The sequence below is a fragment of the Pseudorasbora parva genome, chromosome 18, assembly GCF_024679245.1.
Source record: "Pseudorasbora parva isolate DD20220531a chromosome 18, ASM2467924v1, whole genome shotgun sequence".
Classification (NCBI taxonomy): Eukaryota; Metazoa; Chordata; class Actinopteri; order Cypriniformes; family Gobionidae; genus Pseudorasbora; species Pseudorasbora parva.
This window is the reverse complement of record NC_090189.1, coordinates 6820108-6842632: the sequence shown is the minus strand read 5'-3', so window position 1 is coordinate 6842632 and position 22525 is coordinate 6820108. Positions and strand designations below refer to the sequence as shown.

Below are 22525 nucleotides of genomic sequence, written 5' to 3'. Positions count from 1 at the left end.
GCTCACATCTGAAGCGCACACACACACATAGCCTACCGTAATAAAGCCGCCCCTGGCATACAAGTGCAAATATTCGCTTCTTTTTACAGCTTATTATTGGTCAAATACACTCAAACAAATTATCCGTGCACATTTAGAAGAGTATTAATGTAAACAGAAGTCGTGAACAATTCAGGAAGAAATGAAGAATGAGTAACAGAAACAGTGTTCAGGATCCATGAGTGCCGCAGTTCTTAAAGGGACAGCAGTCATTTGTTATTCAAAGTCAAACTACAAAAAACATTATCCAATGTTATTTTAAATTTAATTAGCCACTTTGCGTTTTTTAATTCAGTTTCTTACCTGAATTTTAGACCTACCTGAAAAAATAAAGCAGTCTATTTCATTTATATATTTTATTCTATTTTATTTATTTGTGCTATTTTTTGTAATATGTTTATTTGTTCTTATGTAATTACTGTTTAGTCGTCTTTTTAAATTCAATTTACCATTCGAAATCAAGCTTACTTGTGCTGTGTGTAAGCTATTGCAACATAATTACCCCGTTGTAAAAAATACATTGAGTTAGCAAATATTTGTGAGATAATTTTAATAGTAATTGATCAATGTTTATATAAGAGAAAAAGCTTAAAAGCTTTATCATATAAAGTGATCTCTTCAGAAGAAATTTTTGATTGCCTAGACTTTCAAAAGACAGACAAAAAATATATATTTTCTAATTGACAGTATATGCAGCGAAAAATATTGAAAATAGCATTGAATATCGATGTGTCATGTTTTGACTCCACCCCTCAAAGAATCGGAATCGAGAATCGAAAAGAACCGGAATCGAAAGTAAGAATCGGAATCAGAATCGTTCAAATCAAAACGATGCCCAACCCTATCTGTAACCATCTGTTAATTACCCCTAGGTTCATTTCTCACCGGAGTTGTCCTTTAATAAATAAGACAGGATAAATATGTTTATCATTTTTTACATATCATTTTTGACAACTTTTTTCTAAATCAAAACTTGGTACTTAACTTGATAAGCAGAATTGGAAATGCTCAAGTTTAAATTATACCTAACACTAGTAAGCGTGTTATTTTAGTATTATTTATATACTATTATAGTATTAATACTTTGAATTGGCTTTTATTTTTTTATGAAGTTTTCATGTAAATGCTTGTTTAAGTTTAGTAGCCTAATTTTGTTACATGCCTTTTTTTGCATTTATATATAAATACTATTTATATTTTGGAAATACAAAAAAGTCTAGGGTGCTCAGGGAGTTCAGCGAGATGTTTGGAGGTGCTCATTGGATTCGGGAATTCACATTAATGTAGAAAAAAGGAAATCCAAGACACTCTTCTTCAAATATTTCAAAGTACTGGTCAAAAAGTTTGGAAACATTACTATTTTTAACGTTTTAATGAAATCTCTTCTGCTCATGCTCATTAAAGCAGCATTTATTTGATCCAAAATACTGGGTAAAACAGTAATATTGTAAAATATTATTACAATTGAAAACTTCTTTGTAATGTATTCCTGTGATCAAAGCTGAGTTTTCAGCATCATTACTCCAGTCTTCAGTGTCACATGATCCTTCAAAAATCATCCTTTTGGAAACTGTTGCGTTTATTAATATTTTTTAATAACATTTAGTACCTTTTTTTCAGGGGTCTTTGATTAATAAAACGTAAAAAACCCCAACAAAAAACAGCATTTATTCAAAATACAAATCTTTTGCAACAATATACATATGGTTCAAACGTTTGGGGTCGGTCATTACTTCTTTTTTTTCTTTTTTAAAGAAATCAATTTTATTTAGCAAGTTTTTTTTTACAGTTGTAGTTTCAGCAAATTTAGTATTGTAATTTAGTTGTCAAAGCAACATTACTTAAGTTTTTCGCTTATTTTTTTTTCAGTGAACATTTTTTTTTAGCAGTTTTAGTTAACAATGACCAGTATTCAACCACTGTAACCATATGCTAAAGCTAAAACTAGAAACCCTAAACCAATTCCTTGTCAACTACTCACACAACACCCTATTTACATTAACACCTCCTTATCTCCCAGACACACACCATCTGAATATTCACACACGATTCACCAAAAATAAAAACACATACTTACACTCTATGACCAACAATTCACACATCATTCACATTCAGATCCTCCACAAAGTCACACTCACACCTACAGTCATTTAGAAACGCACTGAAGAAGAATATAACACCTGTGGGAGTGGGACAAACACCTGGAAAACTGAAATAAAGCACATAAAAACAATAACTTCAAGGAATAACTCACCCAAATTACAAATCTGTCCATCTCAAATGACCCTATATTATCTTTACTCCCCACCTCTTTCCCATATAATGAAAGTTACAAGCTCCTAAAGTGGCAGAAGTGTAAAAGTAGACAATATTTGTGCACTAGATTTAAGGATATTATTATCTAATACACTTTTCATATCCATCTCAATTAAATTTTTAGGCAAAATATTCCTTTGAAAAACTAAAAGCATAACGTGTCTCGGCTGAAAGTCTATTAACAATTAACAAACACAAACCTTTGTACGCACACATATACCACACAACCACCTTCTTCACAAAGCTGGAGGCCCTTATTTCAAAAGCGTCTTCTACGCTGACAACTTCCTCATATCCTTCAGAGAGTAGACAGAAGATGCCGTCTGTTTGTGTGCATTGAGGATCAGATTCTTTCCTTTAGGAGCGATTGGAGACGTGTTGTTTTAACACAAGGCCAACCGAGTGTGTTTGTCTCTGTCCGGCTTCGTCTACTGATCCAGTCTAGACTAGCGCTGGCCGTCCATGAGACGTCTGTTCCATCACAATAATCTTTAGCAATGCAATGCAAGTGTACACACACTCATTCTCTCCATTTACCGTGAGCTTGTGTGAGATAAAAGCTTCTTTCTTTGAATGTAACTACACTTGACATTTTCCTCAGTGTTCTGGCTTCCACACAAAACACCCCATTCCTCATCACAGTAATGAGGGTCATACTTCATACAGCATAAAAACGAAATTCTTTCCCTCATAAAGTAAACGCATGTTATAAATACTTGTACAAAGTAAGCAGCATTGACTTCTCTCATAACCTCTAGAAAGCAACGTCATCGAGCTGAAAAAAGCCCATCAACAGGAAAGCTGGAACAAAAGAGAAACTGTATTCTCTGTTAGTTCCTATTTCTCTGAATCTGAACATTGTCATAATAACAGACCGTTAGATTTATGTGCATTACAGTCTGTGCTCCCCTGGATTGCCACAACAAACACAGGACAAGATATGGTTATGATTATGACAGAGAACCTTCATCGTGAGACGTCTAGATCAGAATGAGACAGATTTTCTTGTAAAATAGATAAATAAATTGCTGCAAAAAACTTGCTACATGGCAAAAACCTTCTTTAAATGGAAAATCTTGTTCACTATATGGCAAAGAAACTTCTAAAGCAAAAAATATTGATAATTATTGGACAAATAACCTTTTTGGTTCACATTTTGATCAATATATATATATATTAGAGCTGCAACTAATGATTATTTTTTCTGTCAACTAATCTAACGATTATTTTTTTCAATTAGTCGACTAATCTAACGATTATTTTTATTACAATAAATCATTAATCTAATGTTCTTTTTTGTAATTAGCTCATGAGTCCTTTGGATAACTTTACAAAAAAAATATAAGTACAACTTCTAATATAATATTTCAACCTTTATTCATTTTCAAACAATGTGGTTGAAGTTTTTACAGTATAAAATAATAAAGAGGCATACAATTATTTTACTATGGTAAATATGAGTTTATGATAGCGTTTATAATTAAACCACAGTAGCCATAAATTTACAGTTGTCTGAGACGTCATGAAATGTTCTTTAAGCCGGGTGCACACTGTGCGATTTTGGCCACGATTTGGCCGTCTGGGACAAATTTAGCAAATCCTAAAAGATTCCTCAGATCCTAGGCTAAAATCTGACGTCTTTGGTCGTTAGTTTGACATGTTCACCGGCAGCCGATTAATGAGCGCTGCGATCAAATTTTACCTCAGACGAAATTCTGGCAGTGTCAGAAGATTTGGCACAGAATCCTGCAGTGTGACTTCTCCTACGACGACCGTCAAATATCTCCGTTTTTCAAGACAAACTATGACCAAAACGAGTACTAGAGATTTCTTTGTAGCCAGCATTTCAGTCCCGTGTGTAATTCAGCTCACTGTCACTGAACGCGTCATTCATTGATGATATAAAACTCCGGGTGAGTTTTCTTGCGCGCGTCCGTTTTTAGCGCGCCTTAACTATCGTGCAGTCTGACATTAATGTCAACTGAGATCTTACAGTGTGACATGGCGATCATGTTCGTACAGTCTGACAAGGGACATTCGCAAAGGATTTTGAAAAACCGCACAGTGTGCAGGACCCATTAGCATCACAAACCAAAAAAAGTAGTCAGGGTTCTGCTATGGTTTAGCATGGTTTCCAGAGACCTGGAGCTGAATTTTTGTACATAGTATACCTCATTAATATGATATTTCCTGAGTTTGGTGTGTTTTTAACACTGTCTTAGTGCATTAAGCCACATTAAGCGTTTTTCACGTTAAGCGTTTTAGAATGTCCCCTCGTTTTTTCCAGGCGCGTCCGCATTGCATCGAGTTAAAAACATCTCAACTTCTCAGAATGCCGCAAGCGCAAGAATATCAGACCTGAACAGGACGTTGGTCACCAGATCACACGGAAACCAGTTAAACTGTAACACCGGAGAGCGCCGAGATGTTTTCCTCTGAGGTGCTCACGCATCGCAGTTGTGCTGCCGTGGTACACCATATCGGTTTTGCAAAGGGAACAAAGGGCCATTTTATTTGTCCTCTGTTTAAAGTATTCCCATACTTTTGATAACAGTGGTCTCTGTTTTTGTGATAGAATGCAACTTTCTCCATTCCCTGTATGCCATTACACGAGATGTAAACAGTGTGACGCGTCGACGCATTTCACGCACGTCAACGTATTTTTGTAGTCGACGTAATCAATGACGTTGACGCGTCGTTGCAGCACTAATATATATATATGTATGTATGTATATATGTATATATGTATATATATATATATATATATATATATATTAGGGCCGGGACTTTAACGCGTTAATTAAGATTAATTAATTACGTGACTTTAACGCGTTAATTAATTACGCAAAAAAATTAAAAATTTAACCGCAATTATTTTTGCACCGCGGAACGTTTTTCAATGAATGAGTTTCGACGGACCGATTATACTGGAACACCAACTAGCGCTCCGGAGTCAAGACAACAACAAACCATGGGTGCGTCTCAATCAGCTCCCTAGTTCAGTAGTCAGGGCACTGATCAGGGAGTCAGCCCATTGACTTATGTCCTGATCAGTGCCCTGACTAGGGAACTAGGGAGCTGATTGAGACGCAGGGCATGAGTGAACATGACCGAAGAAGCTGATGAGACCGCTTTGCTCGGCCCCGTGGACGGGAAATTTTGTTTTAAAAAACGAAAGAACGGAAGCGTCGTCAAGAGCAGGGTTGTGTGCAAGCTATACAACAAGGAATTTGCGTATTACCGCAGCACATCGAGCCTCAAATATCACAAATATGCTTTTGCTAAACTTAATGGCAAACATTGCGCTGGTCTGCTGGACTGAAATAAATAAACCATTTTTTGTTGTTTAAGCTTATGTATTCAGTCATTATTCAATGGTATACTAAAAATACATGTGAAAAATTACTTCTCATTGTTCTCAGGTAAAATATTTATATGCGATTAAAATGCGATTAATTTCGATTAATTAATTACAAAGCCTCTAATTAATTAGATTAATTTTTTTAATCGAGTCCCGGCCCTAATATATATATATATATATAAATAATAATAACATCTCTTCTTAGACAGATATTTGGATTACAGTTGCCTATAACTTGCCACCAATAATCAAATGTGGAACTATCAGTTATCAAGAAAAAAATTAAGGCAGAAAGAAATAGGTTTGTTTTCGTGGACTGGACATGTCTGGAATAGCCCTTGCACAGGTCTGCTGTCTCTATTTTTGCAAATTATTTCAAATGTATGCATATTTCTATCCTCACAACAATGGCTATATTGTTATTTTGGAAAAACTGCCTAACACATTACACATCATTAATAATTAGAGCTCTCTAAAACTGCGCTTTTCTGGAAAAAAGAACATATTGACAATATCTCATGTGTCTGACCTGTTTTAACTTTAGCTTTTTAAGCCTGTGAGTGAACACATGAAACAAACTCTTCTCCACACAACATTTTGTCCTGACTCCTGAGTCCCATGAAATCCAGGTGCGTCTCGCAAACACACACAAAGGGTCTGTTGTTTAACTCACTGTTCCCCCCAAGGGCATACTGTGCCCATCTGCTGCTAACGGCTGGTGTTAAAGACGGACATCACCCAAACACACACACTAGAGCATCATCTCTATGACCATCACACTCTGTCCTGTCAAAAAAAGTTACAGAGAGTAATGAGGGTTTAACATGTTAAATTGTCTTTGCGTGTTGAACTCCTATGGCTCCTCAGCTGAAAGGGCTTCACTCATAATGACACTCAAATAAACCCTCACTATTTCTCTAATTCAAAATACCAGAGAAACGGACTCTAGTGCTATACTGATGGAGGAGATTTGACCACTCAAAGCAATTAAACGTGCACTTTGATATAAAACTGCACTTTCAGCAGTGGAAAGTGAAATAAAAAGCTCTATCTATAATTTCAATTACCACAGATGACAATCTGGACACTTAGTTTGTAAAAACAAAACATCATTCTACAGTAATGGAAGTCTACGGGACAGGGCATTACAGATTCAAGAGAACCAAGGAACATGATTAATCTAATTTGTCAATATTTCATTCAGAGTGGTTTGGAGAACTGGAATAAACCAATTCATAGAAAAGATCAGAATCAAAAGAATGATTCAGTCACGAATCAGACGTTTGTATTTCTCCCACAAACAAGGGCGATATTACCTGAGCAATGAACTAAATTATGGTCTGTTCTGTTCCTTACAAAAAGCTCTGCAAAGTTAGCTCTCTCTCTCTCTCTCTCTCTCTCTCTCTCTCTCTCTCTCTCTCTCTCTCTCTATATATATATATATATAAGGGTTGGGCGATATGACGAAATATATCGTCTGGACGATATAAAATGTCTATCGTTTCATATAAGGCTTTATCGTTTGCGCTCTAAACAAACACCGGACACAGCCGCTGCAACAGGCTTTTACGTGTGGCACACCATATAGCCAGAGCTCCCGCAGATGGAAGGAGATCACTTCTGCGGTTGCCAAGCATATCTGCAAAGATATGGTTCCAATCTACACGGTCGAGAAACGCCGGTTTTGTGAGTTGGTGCAAACACTCGATCCGAGTTGCTTTCTATTGCCTGCTCTATAAGAATACTACTTGGAAACATCTTTACACCTACATGATGCTGCAAGAGAAGTCTGGGTGGTGTTACTGTTAAAAGTTGGCTGCTGCTATATGTTGAAATATTTTAATGGCAGGTGTTAACTTAACCAACAGTCTTGCTTGAAAAAAAGGTTCGAAATAAAATAAAAATGTAGTCCATACTACCTTTATTTGTTTTGTATATCATTTCAAACTGCATTTCCACATTGCAATTTTGTATAGACTATTCATAAACTGAAAAACTGCTATATCGTTATCAGCAATATCAGGATATCAAATGAGCTATATCGGGATATGAAATTTTGGCCATATCGCCCAGCCCTGATATATATAGCATGTTTTTGGTTCTAATATCCCATCCGACTGCCAGCCTAAATTTTTGACAGACGTGAAAATGAAGTGAAGTGAACCTTGTTTGATTTTTGGGTATATATAAAATGTGCTGGAGATGTACATTTGTGTAAATTGGTAAACTTGCCGGTGTCTTAATATACTAATTTGATTTATTGTTCAAATTTAAGAATTTGAAATAAAAGATGAAGCATAAATTTAACAACATTAGGGGGGAATGCCTTTTTTAAAAATGTAAAAAAAAATACCTTGGGGTAAATATAAATGCAGATTTAAATATGTTGCTTCAGAATAAATTATTTTTTACATCACAAAAAAATAAAATAAAAATCTCTGGACAAGCAACTTTTTTACTCGGACAAGGGAATGAACAATCAAGCACATTACACGACAATGTCGAGCCCTGATAAGTGTACTATATAGTTTATTTATATAAAATGCGCATAGGCAGTCACAGAGACCTCGAGAACCAGATCAATCCGATTCCTGAATGAATCATTTTAAGACCTGGAATACTTCAATTAACTAAAAGATCCGACTTAAAGGAATGAATCATTCAATCAGACATCAGTTTGTGTTTGTGTAACCATTCTGTTTATGCATTCGTCTCTTTCACAGAAGCTAGAAAAGGGGCATTTGGTGGGTTTATGGGGTCATAGGTCTTGTGTGAGGCGTCCCACAGACATGCGGGCTTTGGGTTTTACATCCCAAACTGCAGCCAGTCAATTACGACGGGTGTGTCCTGCTCAGATCAACCATGCTTCCTGGGACACATGCTTCCTGCTCCAGCTAGCAAACGCACCTTCACACGCGTGGAGAAAAACATCAGGCCTGCACTTGTTCAAAACACACATCTCTCGCCTTCGGCTCAGCATTAAATCCTCATCCAAAGCAAACACTATATGACAAAATGCTCTATATAAAACTAACGTGAATGATGGAAAAGTAGTCCATGACACTTCTGTACTGTCTTCTGAAGCAATATGGCAGCTTTGTGTGAAAAACAAACCCTCTCAGTTGCACAATGGCGGTGCCCTATTATGAGGTTTAAACAACCAACAGGTTACTAGCCTAGATTTTTAACCACTAACCCACAACACACCCAACAGGGAGTGTCCAAAAAACGTTTTAATACTACAGTAAGTGGAGAAAAACACAGCTCTAATTGGTCTGAGAGGCTGGATAATCAATATCAGGCTGTAATGGATCACTTTTATATGCCACAGACCCCCGTGCAAGGGGACCCCCAAACTAAAACGTAAAAAGGCAGCAACATGTGTAAAGATCCAATTTATACTGTAAAAATGTGTAATTTTACTTTCTATTATTTATTTACTTTAGCCAGTTTGTTATTGACTTTAATCCATTTTATTTAGCTAGTTTCATCTTATTTTTATTATGTATTTATTTATTTTACACAGTTTTTCTCTGAACTTTTGCATTGACTCCTTAGTGCTCACATGCAGACCCCACTTTGAAAAGCCCTAGTTTAGGGGGCCCTATAAAATTACATGAGATCAGATCCAGATCCAGACTCAACCACAGGAAACACGCAGTGGATAGCGAAAATCACACGCACCGAAACACAACAATTCATTCATTTATAGACTAACTCAAGACGCACAAAAGTTAAGCGCACACACTCAGTCAGTCCTTGGCCTGCAGTTTAATGATTTTCCGTGGGTGGAAAATTAAAGCTTGTCTTGATGGTCTCCTAAAAGCCTTTTGTGTTGTCGAACACACCCTGAACACATCCAAACCCCTGAGAAACACACTCACACACACACATCGGACGCAACTCACCGGCCTCGTTACTGAGTGGATCTCTGGCTCCTGTGGCGCATAACTGATACATGTCTTTCCTCCGGTCCTCGATCCACAGCGGCAGCCTCGCACTCCGCAGCCCGAGGAAAGAGTTGAGGAACGCGGCTAAGCCACGCCCAGGAATACGCGTCAGCTGAGCCTCCCGGGATGCGTCTGGTTCGAATCCTACTACAGCGAAGGCTTGGCTCATTAACATTAATGCCATAACTTTGCGTTTGCCCGCCAGGCCAATCCTGATTGGCTGAAAGAAACCCCGCGGGCCCCGGTCTGACTGTGGATCGACGAATCTATTCAACTGAACGGAGATTCATTTGCATGACAAAGTGCCGAAGCACTGCAAAGTTAGTTTATTACATTAGGTACATTTACTTTAAAATCTCTGATTCATGAATTATGATTCTGATCGCCTGATTTTTGCCGTATTATTTCTAACCTATGATATTTACTTAAGTGAGTTTTATATAATTCATATTGTATAACGTATATATATATATATATATATATATATATATATATATATATATATATATATATATGTATATCTATGTATATGTATATATATATATATATATATATATATATATATATATATATATATATATATATATATATATATATATATATATATATATATATATATATATATATATATATCATATTATAGCCAATATATATTCTATCAATATCTATTTTATTGATAGAATTTATTTAAATATATCTATATAATTTAAATACAATAATATAAATTTAAATTATCCAGATTTTTAAAAAATGATATAAATTAAAAAAGTATACAAATAAAATAAATGATTTTATTTATATAATTTATATAACTTATTTAAATTCTATATCATTTAAATACAATAATTTAAGTTTAAATTCTATAGATTTTAAATAAATTATAAATTATATAAATAAAATACCTTATATATATATATATATATATATATATATATATATATATATATATATATTTAAGTTTTATATATAATATTATATATATAATATTATATATAATAGAATATATAATATATATATATATTCTATTATATATAATATTATATATATAATATTATATATAAAACTTAAATATATATATTTTATATATAATTAAGTTTTAAGTTATATATATATTTAAGTTATATTTATATTTATATATATATATATATATATATATATATATATATATATAAATAAGGTATTTTATTTATATATATATATATATATATATATATATATATATATATATATATATATATGTATATATATATATATATATATATATATATATATATATATATATATATATATATATATATATATATATATATATATATATATATATATATATATATAAATAAAATGATCCCGGCTTTCTGACCTGAGCGAATGCAGATGTGTGAGATATATATATTATAAAATATTATATTATTTAAAATATCTATCATTTAAATACAACTCATTTGATTCTAGGTTCTGATTTTCCCAATTTGATAAGTCTTAGATATTGTTGTTAACCTTCTCTGAGTTTTATATAATTTTATAAGCAATTTAAAAAACGTATCTAAAATGTATGGGCCTTTTCTTTAATGATTAAATATAATTTAAAGCTTTTTTTCCCCTGAATTTTCCTGAATTTTCGTAGTGACTTTTTTTTAAATAACATGAATATCTCACACATCTGCATTCGCTCAGGTCAGAAAGCCGGGATCATGAATAATTAATGACGTTACGTGACGGACACTCCAAGAACGTGACAGTTAACGTCAACACGAGTTAATTAATATTCATGAGAATTATCCTTAGCCATAGTATAATTTGTATTTCGTACTGCGGCGCGACCGGGCGCGTTGACTGGGGCCGCGCTGATACCGCACACGCGGGCGTGACTTTGACGCAGGGTGGAGCGGACGGTGCAGACTATCCTTGTGAGATGAAGGTCGTCTGACCGTTTACTGTAACTGTAACCGAAGCAACTGTCGCAAGACACAGGCCGCGCGCGGGAAGTCAAGAGAAGTCACAACTGTTGAATAACGGAAATATGACGTTACTGTCTATGACATCATGAGGTTCTCATCAAAGGCTAAAAAGGAAAGCAGATGTTACAACATTTTCCGCGGGATGTTTCACCACTGATTACTAATATGATGAATCAATAATAATAGCATGATACAGTATATTCACCTAAAATAGGCTTAGGCTTGCGTGTGGTGCGTAGGCTATAAGACCATTTCACCACCGTTATCGTTAGGTTTGTTTATAATGCAGGACTATGTTACTTTAAAGACTCCTCGTGCTGGCTATCAGTGCATGCTGTCATTGAAACACCACTGTGAGCAAAGTTTGGGATATACAAGCCACCAAGCACATACCGTAAGTCATATATCTATAGGAAACGACCCAGGAAAACAAAGTCGTGTAAATTTGGTATTTTTTACAATGTCATTACATTGTTTACATGTCATTACATTGTTTAGAACATTACTTTTTGTTGTTGTTGTTGAATAAATATATTTTATTCATATGTTATGGTATATCCTCGTACGTGGACCCTGGGACTCAAATAATTAACCCACCATTGGTTAAAGATGATTCTAAACTAATTTATGAAAAATATAACAGAATTAATTGATATGCTATCTAATGGCTATGTGTGTAAACATGGCCATGGGTTTTCACATTCAATGCAATGTATTTATACACTGGATCTAATTTGCATATTAAAATGTTCTTGGAGCAACATGTAGGCTAATGAAAAAAGGAGTGTAATAATCGGAGTAGTTGGCAACATTTTGATAATAATATCTAATATTTTATAGGATCATTGATATGTAATTTCTTTCCCTATTCACTCATTGTGTCTCCTAAAATGCCTGATAAACATGTCTTAAGTCCCGGTGTCCTATTGAGAAGGACACATGAAATAAATGCCCTGTTTATAACAGAAAGTAATATTTTGATTAGAAACCCCATAACATTTTCCTGATATGTTGATTTATGACAAACAATCTGAACCTGATTCAGATTTAAATGATAATTACATAATTTCCATAAGAGTGATACATTTGATGTCAGTCATTTTTTTACAGTCTATTTTCGTGACATGTATGATGCCAGAAAAATTCACTAAAATATAATGTCAGTGGCCCCCAGGAAGATATTACGTGTATTATCTGCCCATTAAAAAAATGGATAATTATTCAACTATTAAGTTGTTGTATGCGCGCATGCGTATGATTATTTTGTGCTCTCTGTTGTGATTTAAAAAAAACTTTCAAAAACAATTATTTGCATGTATTTAGTAAAAAGTTGAAAACCATTCTTTCCATCTTTTAACTCAAACTGATGTAATCCACATGTCACTGGTAAATAAACATGATGGGCGGGGCTTAGGTTTGACGTCATCAGCAAGCGACGAGTGATTCAACTGTTTGACATTTGAGAGATATCGCGTTAAACATAAGCAACCTTTCGATAATGGGCTCTCGATTATTTTTCTTTTTATTCAGACCGAGAATAGCGAGATCACGTGGTGCGGGAAGTCTGTCTGTACACAAAACACACGGTCCCGCTCGAGCCAAACACGAGGAGGCAGAGAAAGCAGCCCCAAACACCTCTTTACACTTCACTAATTCATCACTGGCGTCACAGAATGGAGGCAGATTGAGTTTCTGCAGGAGCTTCACAAGCTCTGCGTGCAGGACTGAAGCCATTGGACAGGTGAAGTCGACGCACTACCAACTGGTGTACACTTGCAAAGTAAGATCAAATACTTCAGTATAACTTATGTGTGTGTGACTCTTCAGCTAGGGGAACTGTTGACTAGCCTAATTAGATAACATTGCTCAGTTATTTACAAAACTCAGGCTGTGTTGTCTCGTTAGGTGTGCTCCACTCGCTCCATGAAGAAAATATCCAAGATAGCCTATCACAAGGGTGTCGTCATAGTAACGTGTCCTGGCTGCAACAACCACCACGTCATCGCTGATAACCTGAACTGGTTCTCTGACCTGGAGGGGAAAAGGTGTGTATGGGATTTTTTTAGGGAAAATAGGGCTGTGCAAGCGGTTCCATACTGTACTTCTTTAAAGCAGGACATGTTTGAACTGAAAGCAACTTGCATATATGTTAGTGCCATTGTTTTGATTCAAGATACACACTAGTAATGCTTTTTTTTCCAAGGCACGTTTATAAAAGCTACTTAAAGGCACAATATGTAATTTTTCATTGCTAGAGTTGGCTTATTCATAACAAATGCGTAGCTTGATTATGCCACATTCGCCGCTTCTGCTGTTGTATAATTTTAGATATACATTTGAGTGTGTTGAAAGTTATGATATAATGCTACTCTGTGTGTACGCTCGGCAGCTACTATAGACACTTGTTGCACACTGCAGTGAGCTAGATCAGTATTAGACATGGTAAAAACATGGTACTCGACGTAAATCAAGAAAACAAGATTTAAACAATAAGACTAACTGTGTTGATCGATATAACAATGATTATTAGTTTTCTGTCGATGAATGTATCCAAACGGTTGCTCACCTGTCTAATAGAGCACATAATATATGAAAGCTTCTTTGGCGTTTCCATGGTTTCTATGAACATTTTTGTGTGATGTCATTAATAGGCAACGCACAGACACGGTCCATGTCCTGGTTAAAATTGCTTATTTCTCTGGATTTAAACATTTATTTAGACAGTTGGGATAATGTAAGTACACAAGTTAGCTAGATAAATAACATTGTTCTATTGGTTTTTAGATATTTTAATAAAAAAAAACGTACATATTGTACCTTTAACCCTCTGGTGTTGTTAGGTTACTTACAAAAAAAAAAAAATTAGAATTTAAAAAAATCACTACTTCATCGAAATGTTACGAAACTCTGACCTTTGAAGTAATCGCTATATGTGACCTCAAAAAAGCAAAATGGATGTGAAAATAGTACCACTTAGTGTTACACAATAGTGTTGTTTGTAGTTTAAAATTAGCATCATGGGAAATTAATGGGAAATAGGCAAAAATATGAACAAGAATTTTTTTGTGTGTACAATAAACAAATCAGCCACGATGCAGAAAAAAGTGCACAGCAATGAAGGGGTTGTGGTTTTACAAATTTATACATTGTTATATCAAAGCTCCAATTAAATAGTATATAAATGAAAAGTTATGTACATAGTGTTTTACATTCTAACAAGATCAAGCTAATCAGCCCATGTGTTTGAGACATTAGTCTTTTGGCTTTATGCACCTTCTGACTATTTAGTATGACAAGTTCAGAGCACAGTTGTGCTTTTGTCTCTGATAATGTGAAGGTATGAGCAATACTGTCAGAGTGACGAGATTTGCATCCATGCCTTTGAATGCCATTGTTATGCTGATAGGATTAGGACAGGTGACACTGAAATGTCTGGGGGTATGTCCCTTTACCTATCCAACATTTGCATTCCTTTGTTTAGATTGTCTCCTCCTCTACTGTGTAAAACACCCTCCCCCTGAAATGTGGCTAAATTACAGTGAATACAGTTTTGAATTACACTTGATGACTGCAGCTACGGACGGCACGTGTTCTCAATAAAGAATAACGTCTGCTTGATAGATATATCCCAAGTTCTCCTGGTCTTCACTTCTGAGTTTCCAACAGTTTGACACTAATTATCAATATGTGCAAAACAGACAACACAGACACACATGTATGAACTAGTGTGACTGGAACGTGAAGCAAGGTTTTCCAAATGTGTGAAATAAAATCAATAATTCAGCCACAATGGAGTAAAATTGGACCGCATGAAAAAATTAAGAATACAAAACAGACATACCCACTCAAACACACAGCACACTATTGTACACACCAATGAACTGGTGTGGCAATAACAATACGGCAAAATTGAGCCAAAAGCATATTCATTTTTGATACATTTTTATAGAATTTTGATGTTATGTGTATTGTGTTACAAAAGGTCTTTCTCTGTGTGCAGGTTTGACTTTAATTAAATAAAAATTATAATTATTGCATTAATATTAATTAGTACCATTAAACTGTCTAAAATAAAATTATTATTGAACAAAAATATATTACATTAACTTGAGTTTTATAAATGTGAAGATTTTTTTAAATAAATTATATTATATATATATATATATATATATATATATATATATATATATATAATCTTTTTGTTTTCTTTTTTCTACTAAAGTCCTGTAATTGTACTTCTAAATTTAATTTTACATTAAATTAAATTATATTTTTTAAAATTAATTAAATATTTTAAATTAAATTAATTTTTTACACTGTTTTTCTCTAAACCCCAGTTTGAAAAGTCCAGCTCTAAAGCTTTATGACACAAAATTTATTGTGACGGTGACTTGTGTGTGTGTTCTGTATTTGCCATAGAAACATCGAAGAGATCCTGGCTGCTAAAGGAGAATCAGTCCGAAGAGTTCAAGGGAACGAGGCCCTGGAAATTGTTGCCGAGGAATCAATAAAAGAGGTGTCAAGAAATAATCCAGATGAACAGAAACCGCCACATCTGAGCGACGGGTCGGACAAAACATGATTGACATTTATCAACATTTATATTGACTGTCTAAAACAGTTCAGGTCCAGTAATTACCAAGAGATCTTCATTGTATTTCTATATGTTTTATATTCTTATTAAGCCAGAGAAAAACAACCATCTCGGCACTTTGGAGTTGTTGTTTTTTAAGAGTTTGGCTCCCCCTTGTGGTCACTACAATATTTTGACTCCAATATCATTTGACCTCTTCAAATGACTTGCACTATATCAACGACCTTCGACTGGTAAACATGAATACATCTAAATCAATACTGATATTGCAACAAACAACATTCACGAGCAAAAAACAATCCAAACTAAGAGGGTTGGAAATTCTGAAATGGACTAAAGCATATTTTAAGCAGTGCTGGGTAAGTTACTCTATAAAGTAATAAATTACTTGCAACTAATTACATCTTTAACAGTGTGATTAGATGACTGTACTAATTACTCTCTCTAAAAAGTAACGGATAACTTGTTACTAGTTACTTTCTAAATCCCATATCAACCTCAATCAGATGATCAGGGATGGACACAAAACATGGGATTCTTTCAAATAAACAATACAATTGCATAAATTATTCTTGAGGACCAAAGTGTGTAAAGGGAGAAATGGACATTAAAAATTTACATTTTAACATTTAATTTTAATGTTAAATCCACTATTGTTTTATATATAATTGTCCTATAGTCTATACTGTGTTTAATGCAATTACATCAGAAGTAGCTGTAATTAAATTCCAGAAAGGGAGATTATTAAGAGTAATCCCTTATGTTACTTTTTTCCTGAGGGAAAATTAGTTAATTACTTAGTAATTATAAGCAATTTTAACCAGGACACAGACCGTCAATGATGTCATACCCAATTTTCTCCATCATGCAAAGTTTTTCTTATTGATACAATAAACATTTAATATAATACAATATGTTAAAATTAACGTCTCTCATTAGCAATTGCTCCAGCGGCCTCGTTCAGCTCCACAACAATTGGCCCTGCTTCATACTACCGTTAATAATCTCATCCATTAACATTATTCCCGTCCTGATTCTTTTCCACCGGCTGTGAGGTGACGTTTACATCTCCCAGTATTTCACGCTCAATCTTGTCATCATCTGGCTACGCCTTTGTTTTGAATAGGCGACCACTAGAGGTGAAAAATTACATATTGTGCCTTTAATGTACTTTGTTGCAAGGAGTAGTAATAAAGTAAATAGCAAAAGAGTCGGTTTTCAAAGAGTCACCATACACTAATTTCTAGCTACTACATCAGAATTTTGTTTTTTTTGTTTTTACAGAATTTGCAATTAATGATGACGTTGTTTACAAGTTTGGCGGAGTTTGCGCGCGCAGCGTGACGCAGCAGCAACGTTCAGAAGCGAAACCATATTTAAACAGAAATAGGAGGTAGAATGGCGTTCAGCAGTAAAGCAGGGATGCGACAATGGTCGGGGCTTAGCGGTCTGGTCTTATTGGTCAGTATCAAATAATAGTTCTACTTGTAATTCTGTGCAACCATTCAATTCAGCATCTATTAAAACATCTCCTTATTTCAACACAAATCAGTAAATTATAGTCCAGAACGGGCACAAGCGGCGAAGGTCACATGACACCTGTTCCTTTTCTCAGCGGTAAAACAGGACGGACCAATCACAGCCGTTTGCGGTGATCATACGACGCTGCATTAAACAACATTATTACAAAGACTAATGAAGCAGTTTTCACTTTTATGTCAGAAATCAATCTGGGGCATTTATAAGATGATACTTTCTAAACTACAGATGTCTCATGTAAGACAAAAAACACCATGAGATTTGAATGAACCTCAATGAGGAAATGTCTTCCAGAGTCACTGAGCGCCTCGTGGTGGAAGTGAAGTGTCATGTTCCCTTTAACAGCCCAGTAATATTGGATGACTTCATCGGACATGGGCATGGCTGGTAGTGAAACCAGGCGGTAACTGACCACACACACACACACACACACACACACCGCACGGACAGCCTTCAACTGATGACCGATCACATCCAGAAGGATTTACTTGAAGGAAACGCAGTTTGTCTAACTGTACCAGCATGAATCCCGCCGGACTGCTGTGTGAAACCGAGCGGCCGCGCCACCGTCCTTTCCTGATCGGGGTGAGCGGAGGAACAGCCAGTGGAAAGGTACGAGACAGTGCATGCATGATGAAAAGTGATGCATACTGCTGGCCTTGACGTTTTAATGCATGCAAACCTGTACATGTCTCAAAATGCATAAATGTCTCTTAGGTTAGTCTCAGTCAGCATGTCTTTCTTTTTTGCTTTACATATAGTGCATTGCATTTAAGTGAAAGTTAAATCATAATGTATAAAATGCATGCAGCAAGTGAATATAGGCAATGCAATGTGATTTTTACAAATGAACTATACCAATGTCTTATCTTAAAATCGGGTGTCTCTGTAATGATATTCAGGCTGATGCAATTAAAAATGGAATAGACTGTCAGTCCAGATCATTAACTGCTGTTTTTCTCTTGCTAGTCCACGGTGTGCGCCAAAATCATGGAGCTTTTGGGTCAAAACAAGGTGGATCACCACCACAGGAAAGTCACGATCGTCAGCCAGGACAGTTTCTACCGGATCCTCACTCCAGAGCAGAAGGCCAAAGCTTTGAAAGGCCAGTACAACTTTGACCATCCAGGTACAAATTCAGCCATGAAGGAAAATGCAGTGGTCATTTACTCACCCTCTTGTGGATTGATTTTTATCTGCTTACAAACAAACTCACGCAACAAGGGCAGCAAAATAAGGCTGGAGTGACATGTGGGGCAGTTTTCATTGCACTCTTATGTTTTCTCTCTCTCAGATGCGTTTGATACCGAGTTCATGTGTCAGACGCTGAAGGATATAGTAGAAGGGAAGGTGGTGGAGGTTCCAACATACGACTTCGTCACCCATTCCAGGCAATAACACACACATACACACACACACAAAACTTTCTGCATTTTTACATTTTCAAAAAAACTAATTCTGTATGATTTATAAACTTGTTTCCTCATAGGGACCAATAAAGTCATTTATGGGGATGTTTTTCCTCCTAATGTAGGATTTACCAGACACACACAACTTCCTCATAATGACATGTCAACCAGTGAAATACATGCTGACACTCTCTCTCTCTCTCTCTCTCTCTCTACGTGTACATTGATAGCATGTGACTGTATGTCTGATAACAGTGTTTAATGAGTTAAATCGTGTGTGTGTGTGTGTGTAGGCTGCCAGAGAAGATATGTGTGTATCCCGCAGATGTGGTGCTGTTTGAAGGGATTCTGGTGTTCTACACACAGGAAGTCAGAGACATGTTCCACATGAAACTGTTCGTAGACACAGACTCAGATGTACGCCTGTCTCGCAGAGGTAAAACACACAAGTGTAAAGACAATGTCTTTAAATTATTATATCATGATTCACCGCATCTAACATAAAGGTTTGTGTTTATTTATTGTGTGTGTGTATACATACATACAAACATACACACACATATATATATATATATATATATATATATATATATATATATATATATATATATATATATATATATCACACACACATAGTATGCACATGCTAAACAAGACTGTAAAATAGTGCTACAAATTTTTTTTGGGAAAATAACTTAACATACTTAAAATGAGTGTTGTTATCGTTCCGTTCAGGCTTTGCTTTTCCAGTTTTTTTTTTTTTATAGACATATTTTAATCTTGTATTTATGGTGTTATTCTTATAAATTATAGTTATAGTGCATTTTAAGAGTTAAAAAATAAACTCAAAATTAGATATTAGAATTTAAAATGGGCAAAACTTAGAGGAACTTTACATTTGTGACTAAGAAAATTATGATGTACATTGTTCAGAAATATGGGGTTGGTAATATTTAGTGTTTTTAAAAAGAAGTCTCTTCTCCTGCATGTATTTGATGAAAAATACAGTAAAAACAGTAATATTGTGGAATATTATTAACATTTAAAATATCTGTTTTCTATGTGAGTATATGTTAAAATGTAATTAATTCCTGTGATCAAAGCTGAATGTTCAGCATCATTACTCCAGTCTTCAGTGTCACATGATCCTTCAGAAATCATTCTGATATGAGGATTTGCTGCTCAAGAAACATTTAGGATTATTATCAAAGAAAAAAATATTTTTGTGGAAACCATGATACAATTTTTAGTTTTATTTGAACAGCATTTATTTGAAGTAGAAATATTTTGAAGAATTCTTTACTGTCACTTTTGATCAATTTGTTTTCTTACCATTTATTTTCTTAAACAGAAATTTCTTAAACTTTTTAATTTCAATTTATGTAAATATTGGTAACACTTTATTTTAAAACGTAGTTATTACGTATAGTAATAACAGTATATTATGCATAACTACACGCAACTAACCCTAAACCAAACATAGATCATTAATATTACTCAATACTTAAATGTATAATAACACTGTAACACGGAAACCTTAAAATAAAGTGTTACCTAAATATGAAATATTAGAATAAATACCATGGATGTATAGGTTTCCTGTATAACAGCGTCTGTGTGATATTGTGTGTTTAGTTCTGCGTGACATGAAGAGAGGTCGAGATCTGGAACAGATTCTCTCACAGTACACTACGTTTGTTAAACCGGCCTTTGAAGAGTTCTGCCTTCCGGTGAGGAGAAACACACACACGCACACTTTTTTTTTTGTGACATATAGGGACATTCCATAGGCGTAATGGTTTTTATACTCTACAAACCATATTTTCTATGCCCCTACACTGCCCCTACCCCTAAAACTACCCATCACAGTAAACATTCTGCATTTTTACTTTCTCAAAAAAACTCATCCTGTATGATTTATAAGCATTTTGAAAAGTGGGGACATGGGTAATGTCCTCATATTTCACCCTCCTTGTAATACCTGTGTCATACCCATGTCGTTAAACACATTTGTGTCCTCATATTTCACAAAAACATGCCCACACACACAAGCTGAAATAACATGTGATAGTTATTTAATGCATTCGTGAAATCTCTCCAACTCAGACCAAGAAATATGCAGATGTCATAATACCTCGTGGAGTTGATAACATGGGTAAATATGAGCCAACAATATTAATGCCTATATGAAACTAAGCCTTGCTTTTCAAACCTGTCGCTTCTCTTTTGTCTTTTTAAATCTTCAGTGGCAATAAACCTGATTGTTCAGCATATTCAGGACATCCTAAACGGTGACATCTGCAAATGGCAGAGGGGTTCAGTCAACGGACACGCCCACGGGCGGAGTCTAAAGAGGGGCGTGGCCGAACACGGCGAGAACTCTAGCGGCGGCGTGAATCTTGTGGCGAAACGCCCCCTACTGGAGCCCAGCACACGACCACATTAACATACACACACACGCAGAAGAGAGTCAAACCATCAGAAAACCTGAACGCTTGAATTTTTCTGCATGCTTCCAGCACATGATCTCTGTCAGGTTCACTTGTCACCGTTTACGAATGCCTTCTGCTGCTTATCGGAGTCACCTGACCCTCAGTGTGACCTTTGACCTCAAAGTGGAACAGATCTGTATATGTGAACTAGTTAATGTTCTACATTATCTGTCATCATTCACATACGAATCATTTTAATCTGCTCTGAAATGATGTGATAACCAGTACCTGTACCTGTACTGATAACAACAAGTACCTGTGACGACAACGGTACGTCAGGAAAAACTGCTTTTTACTGCCCGATTCGTCTCACTGGGATGTAACTTCACTATAAAACATGAGATTTTCAGTCACACCGGCAGAATGAAAAATGAATGAATGAAAAACACTGGTTTCATTATTATTATCAAGAGTATAAAGGCATTTTAAACGGTTTCAGTGCTTGATATGGGTGTTTCTCGCCTTATCTAGATCATAAACTCCTGTTTTTGTTCAGGGATAAGACATTATAGATGAAGTAAAATACTTCTTGTGAATTATAGTGATTGTTTAGTATTTAAAATATTAATCTCACTATCTCCGATGTTGTGTCTCTTTGTTTTGAATGTTTCATTGTATAATTTATGTTACCGAAATTGGTTCCGAAATGTGAATATTTTAAAACAGTTTTGCATTTCTTGTACAAACCTTTTTTAAAATATTAAAGAGAACATGCTTATGTGACTTCACATCTTATTTCTAATTTTGTGGGTAACCCTTTAGAATATTAACTAATATAGAAACACACTTAAAGGGGTACTTCAGCACTGGGAAGATGAATCTGTATTTAAACTGGGTCATTAATGCAGTAGAAATGTGAAATTATTT

At 35.1% G+C, this 22525-nt stretch overlaps 3 protein-coding genes across 4 annotated transcripts in view; 2 read left to right on the top strand and 1 right to left on the bottom strand.

Moving 5' to 3' along the window:
• lrrc8aa (leucine rich repeat containing 8 VRAC subunit Aa) overlaps nucleotides 1-9791 on the bottom strand; it is a 37234-nt gene extending 27443 nt beyond the window's left edge. For both annotated transcript variants that reach the window (XM_067423566.1, XM_067423565.1), the window contains exon 1: nucleotides 9625-9791. The gene's annotated coding sequence lies outside the window, so the exon portion shown is untranslated. The remainder of the gene's footprint in view (nucleotides 1-9624) is intronic.
• A 3253-nt stretch (nucleotides 9792-13044) lies between these two features.
• dnlz (DNL-type zinc finger) lies at nucleotides 13045-16616 on the top strand. The gene is made up of 3 exons (XM_067423564.1): nucleotides 13045-13404; nucleotides 13530-13669; nucleotides 16044-16616. Exons 1-3 carry the CDS (start codon nucleotides 13123-13125, stop codon nucleotides 16204-16206), a joined length of 585 nt encoding a protein of 194 aa, XP_067279665.1. The 5' UTR covers nucleotides 13045-13122; the 3' UTR covers nucleotides 16207-16616.
• uck1 (uridine-cytidine kinase 1) lies at nucleotides 16445-22386 on the top strand. The gene is made up of 8 exons (XM_067423563.1): nucleotides 16445-16577; nucleotides 18052-18369; nucleotides 18727-18886; nucleotides 19052-19148; nucleotides 19460-19602; nucleotides 20802-20896; nucleotides 21273-21321; nucleotides 21413-22386. The coding sequence occupies exons 2-8, from the start codon at nucleotides 18280-18282 to the stop codon at nucleotides 21610-21612; spliced, it is 834 nt and encodes a 277-aa protein (XP_067279664.1). The 5' UTR covers nucleotides 16445-16577; nucleotides 18052-18279; the 3' UTR covers nucleotides 21613-22386.
• Nucleotides 22387-22525: the final 139 nt, after the last annotated feature.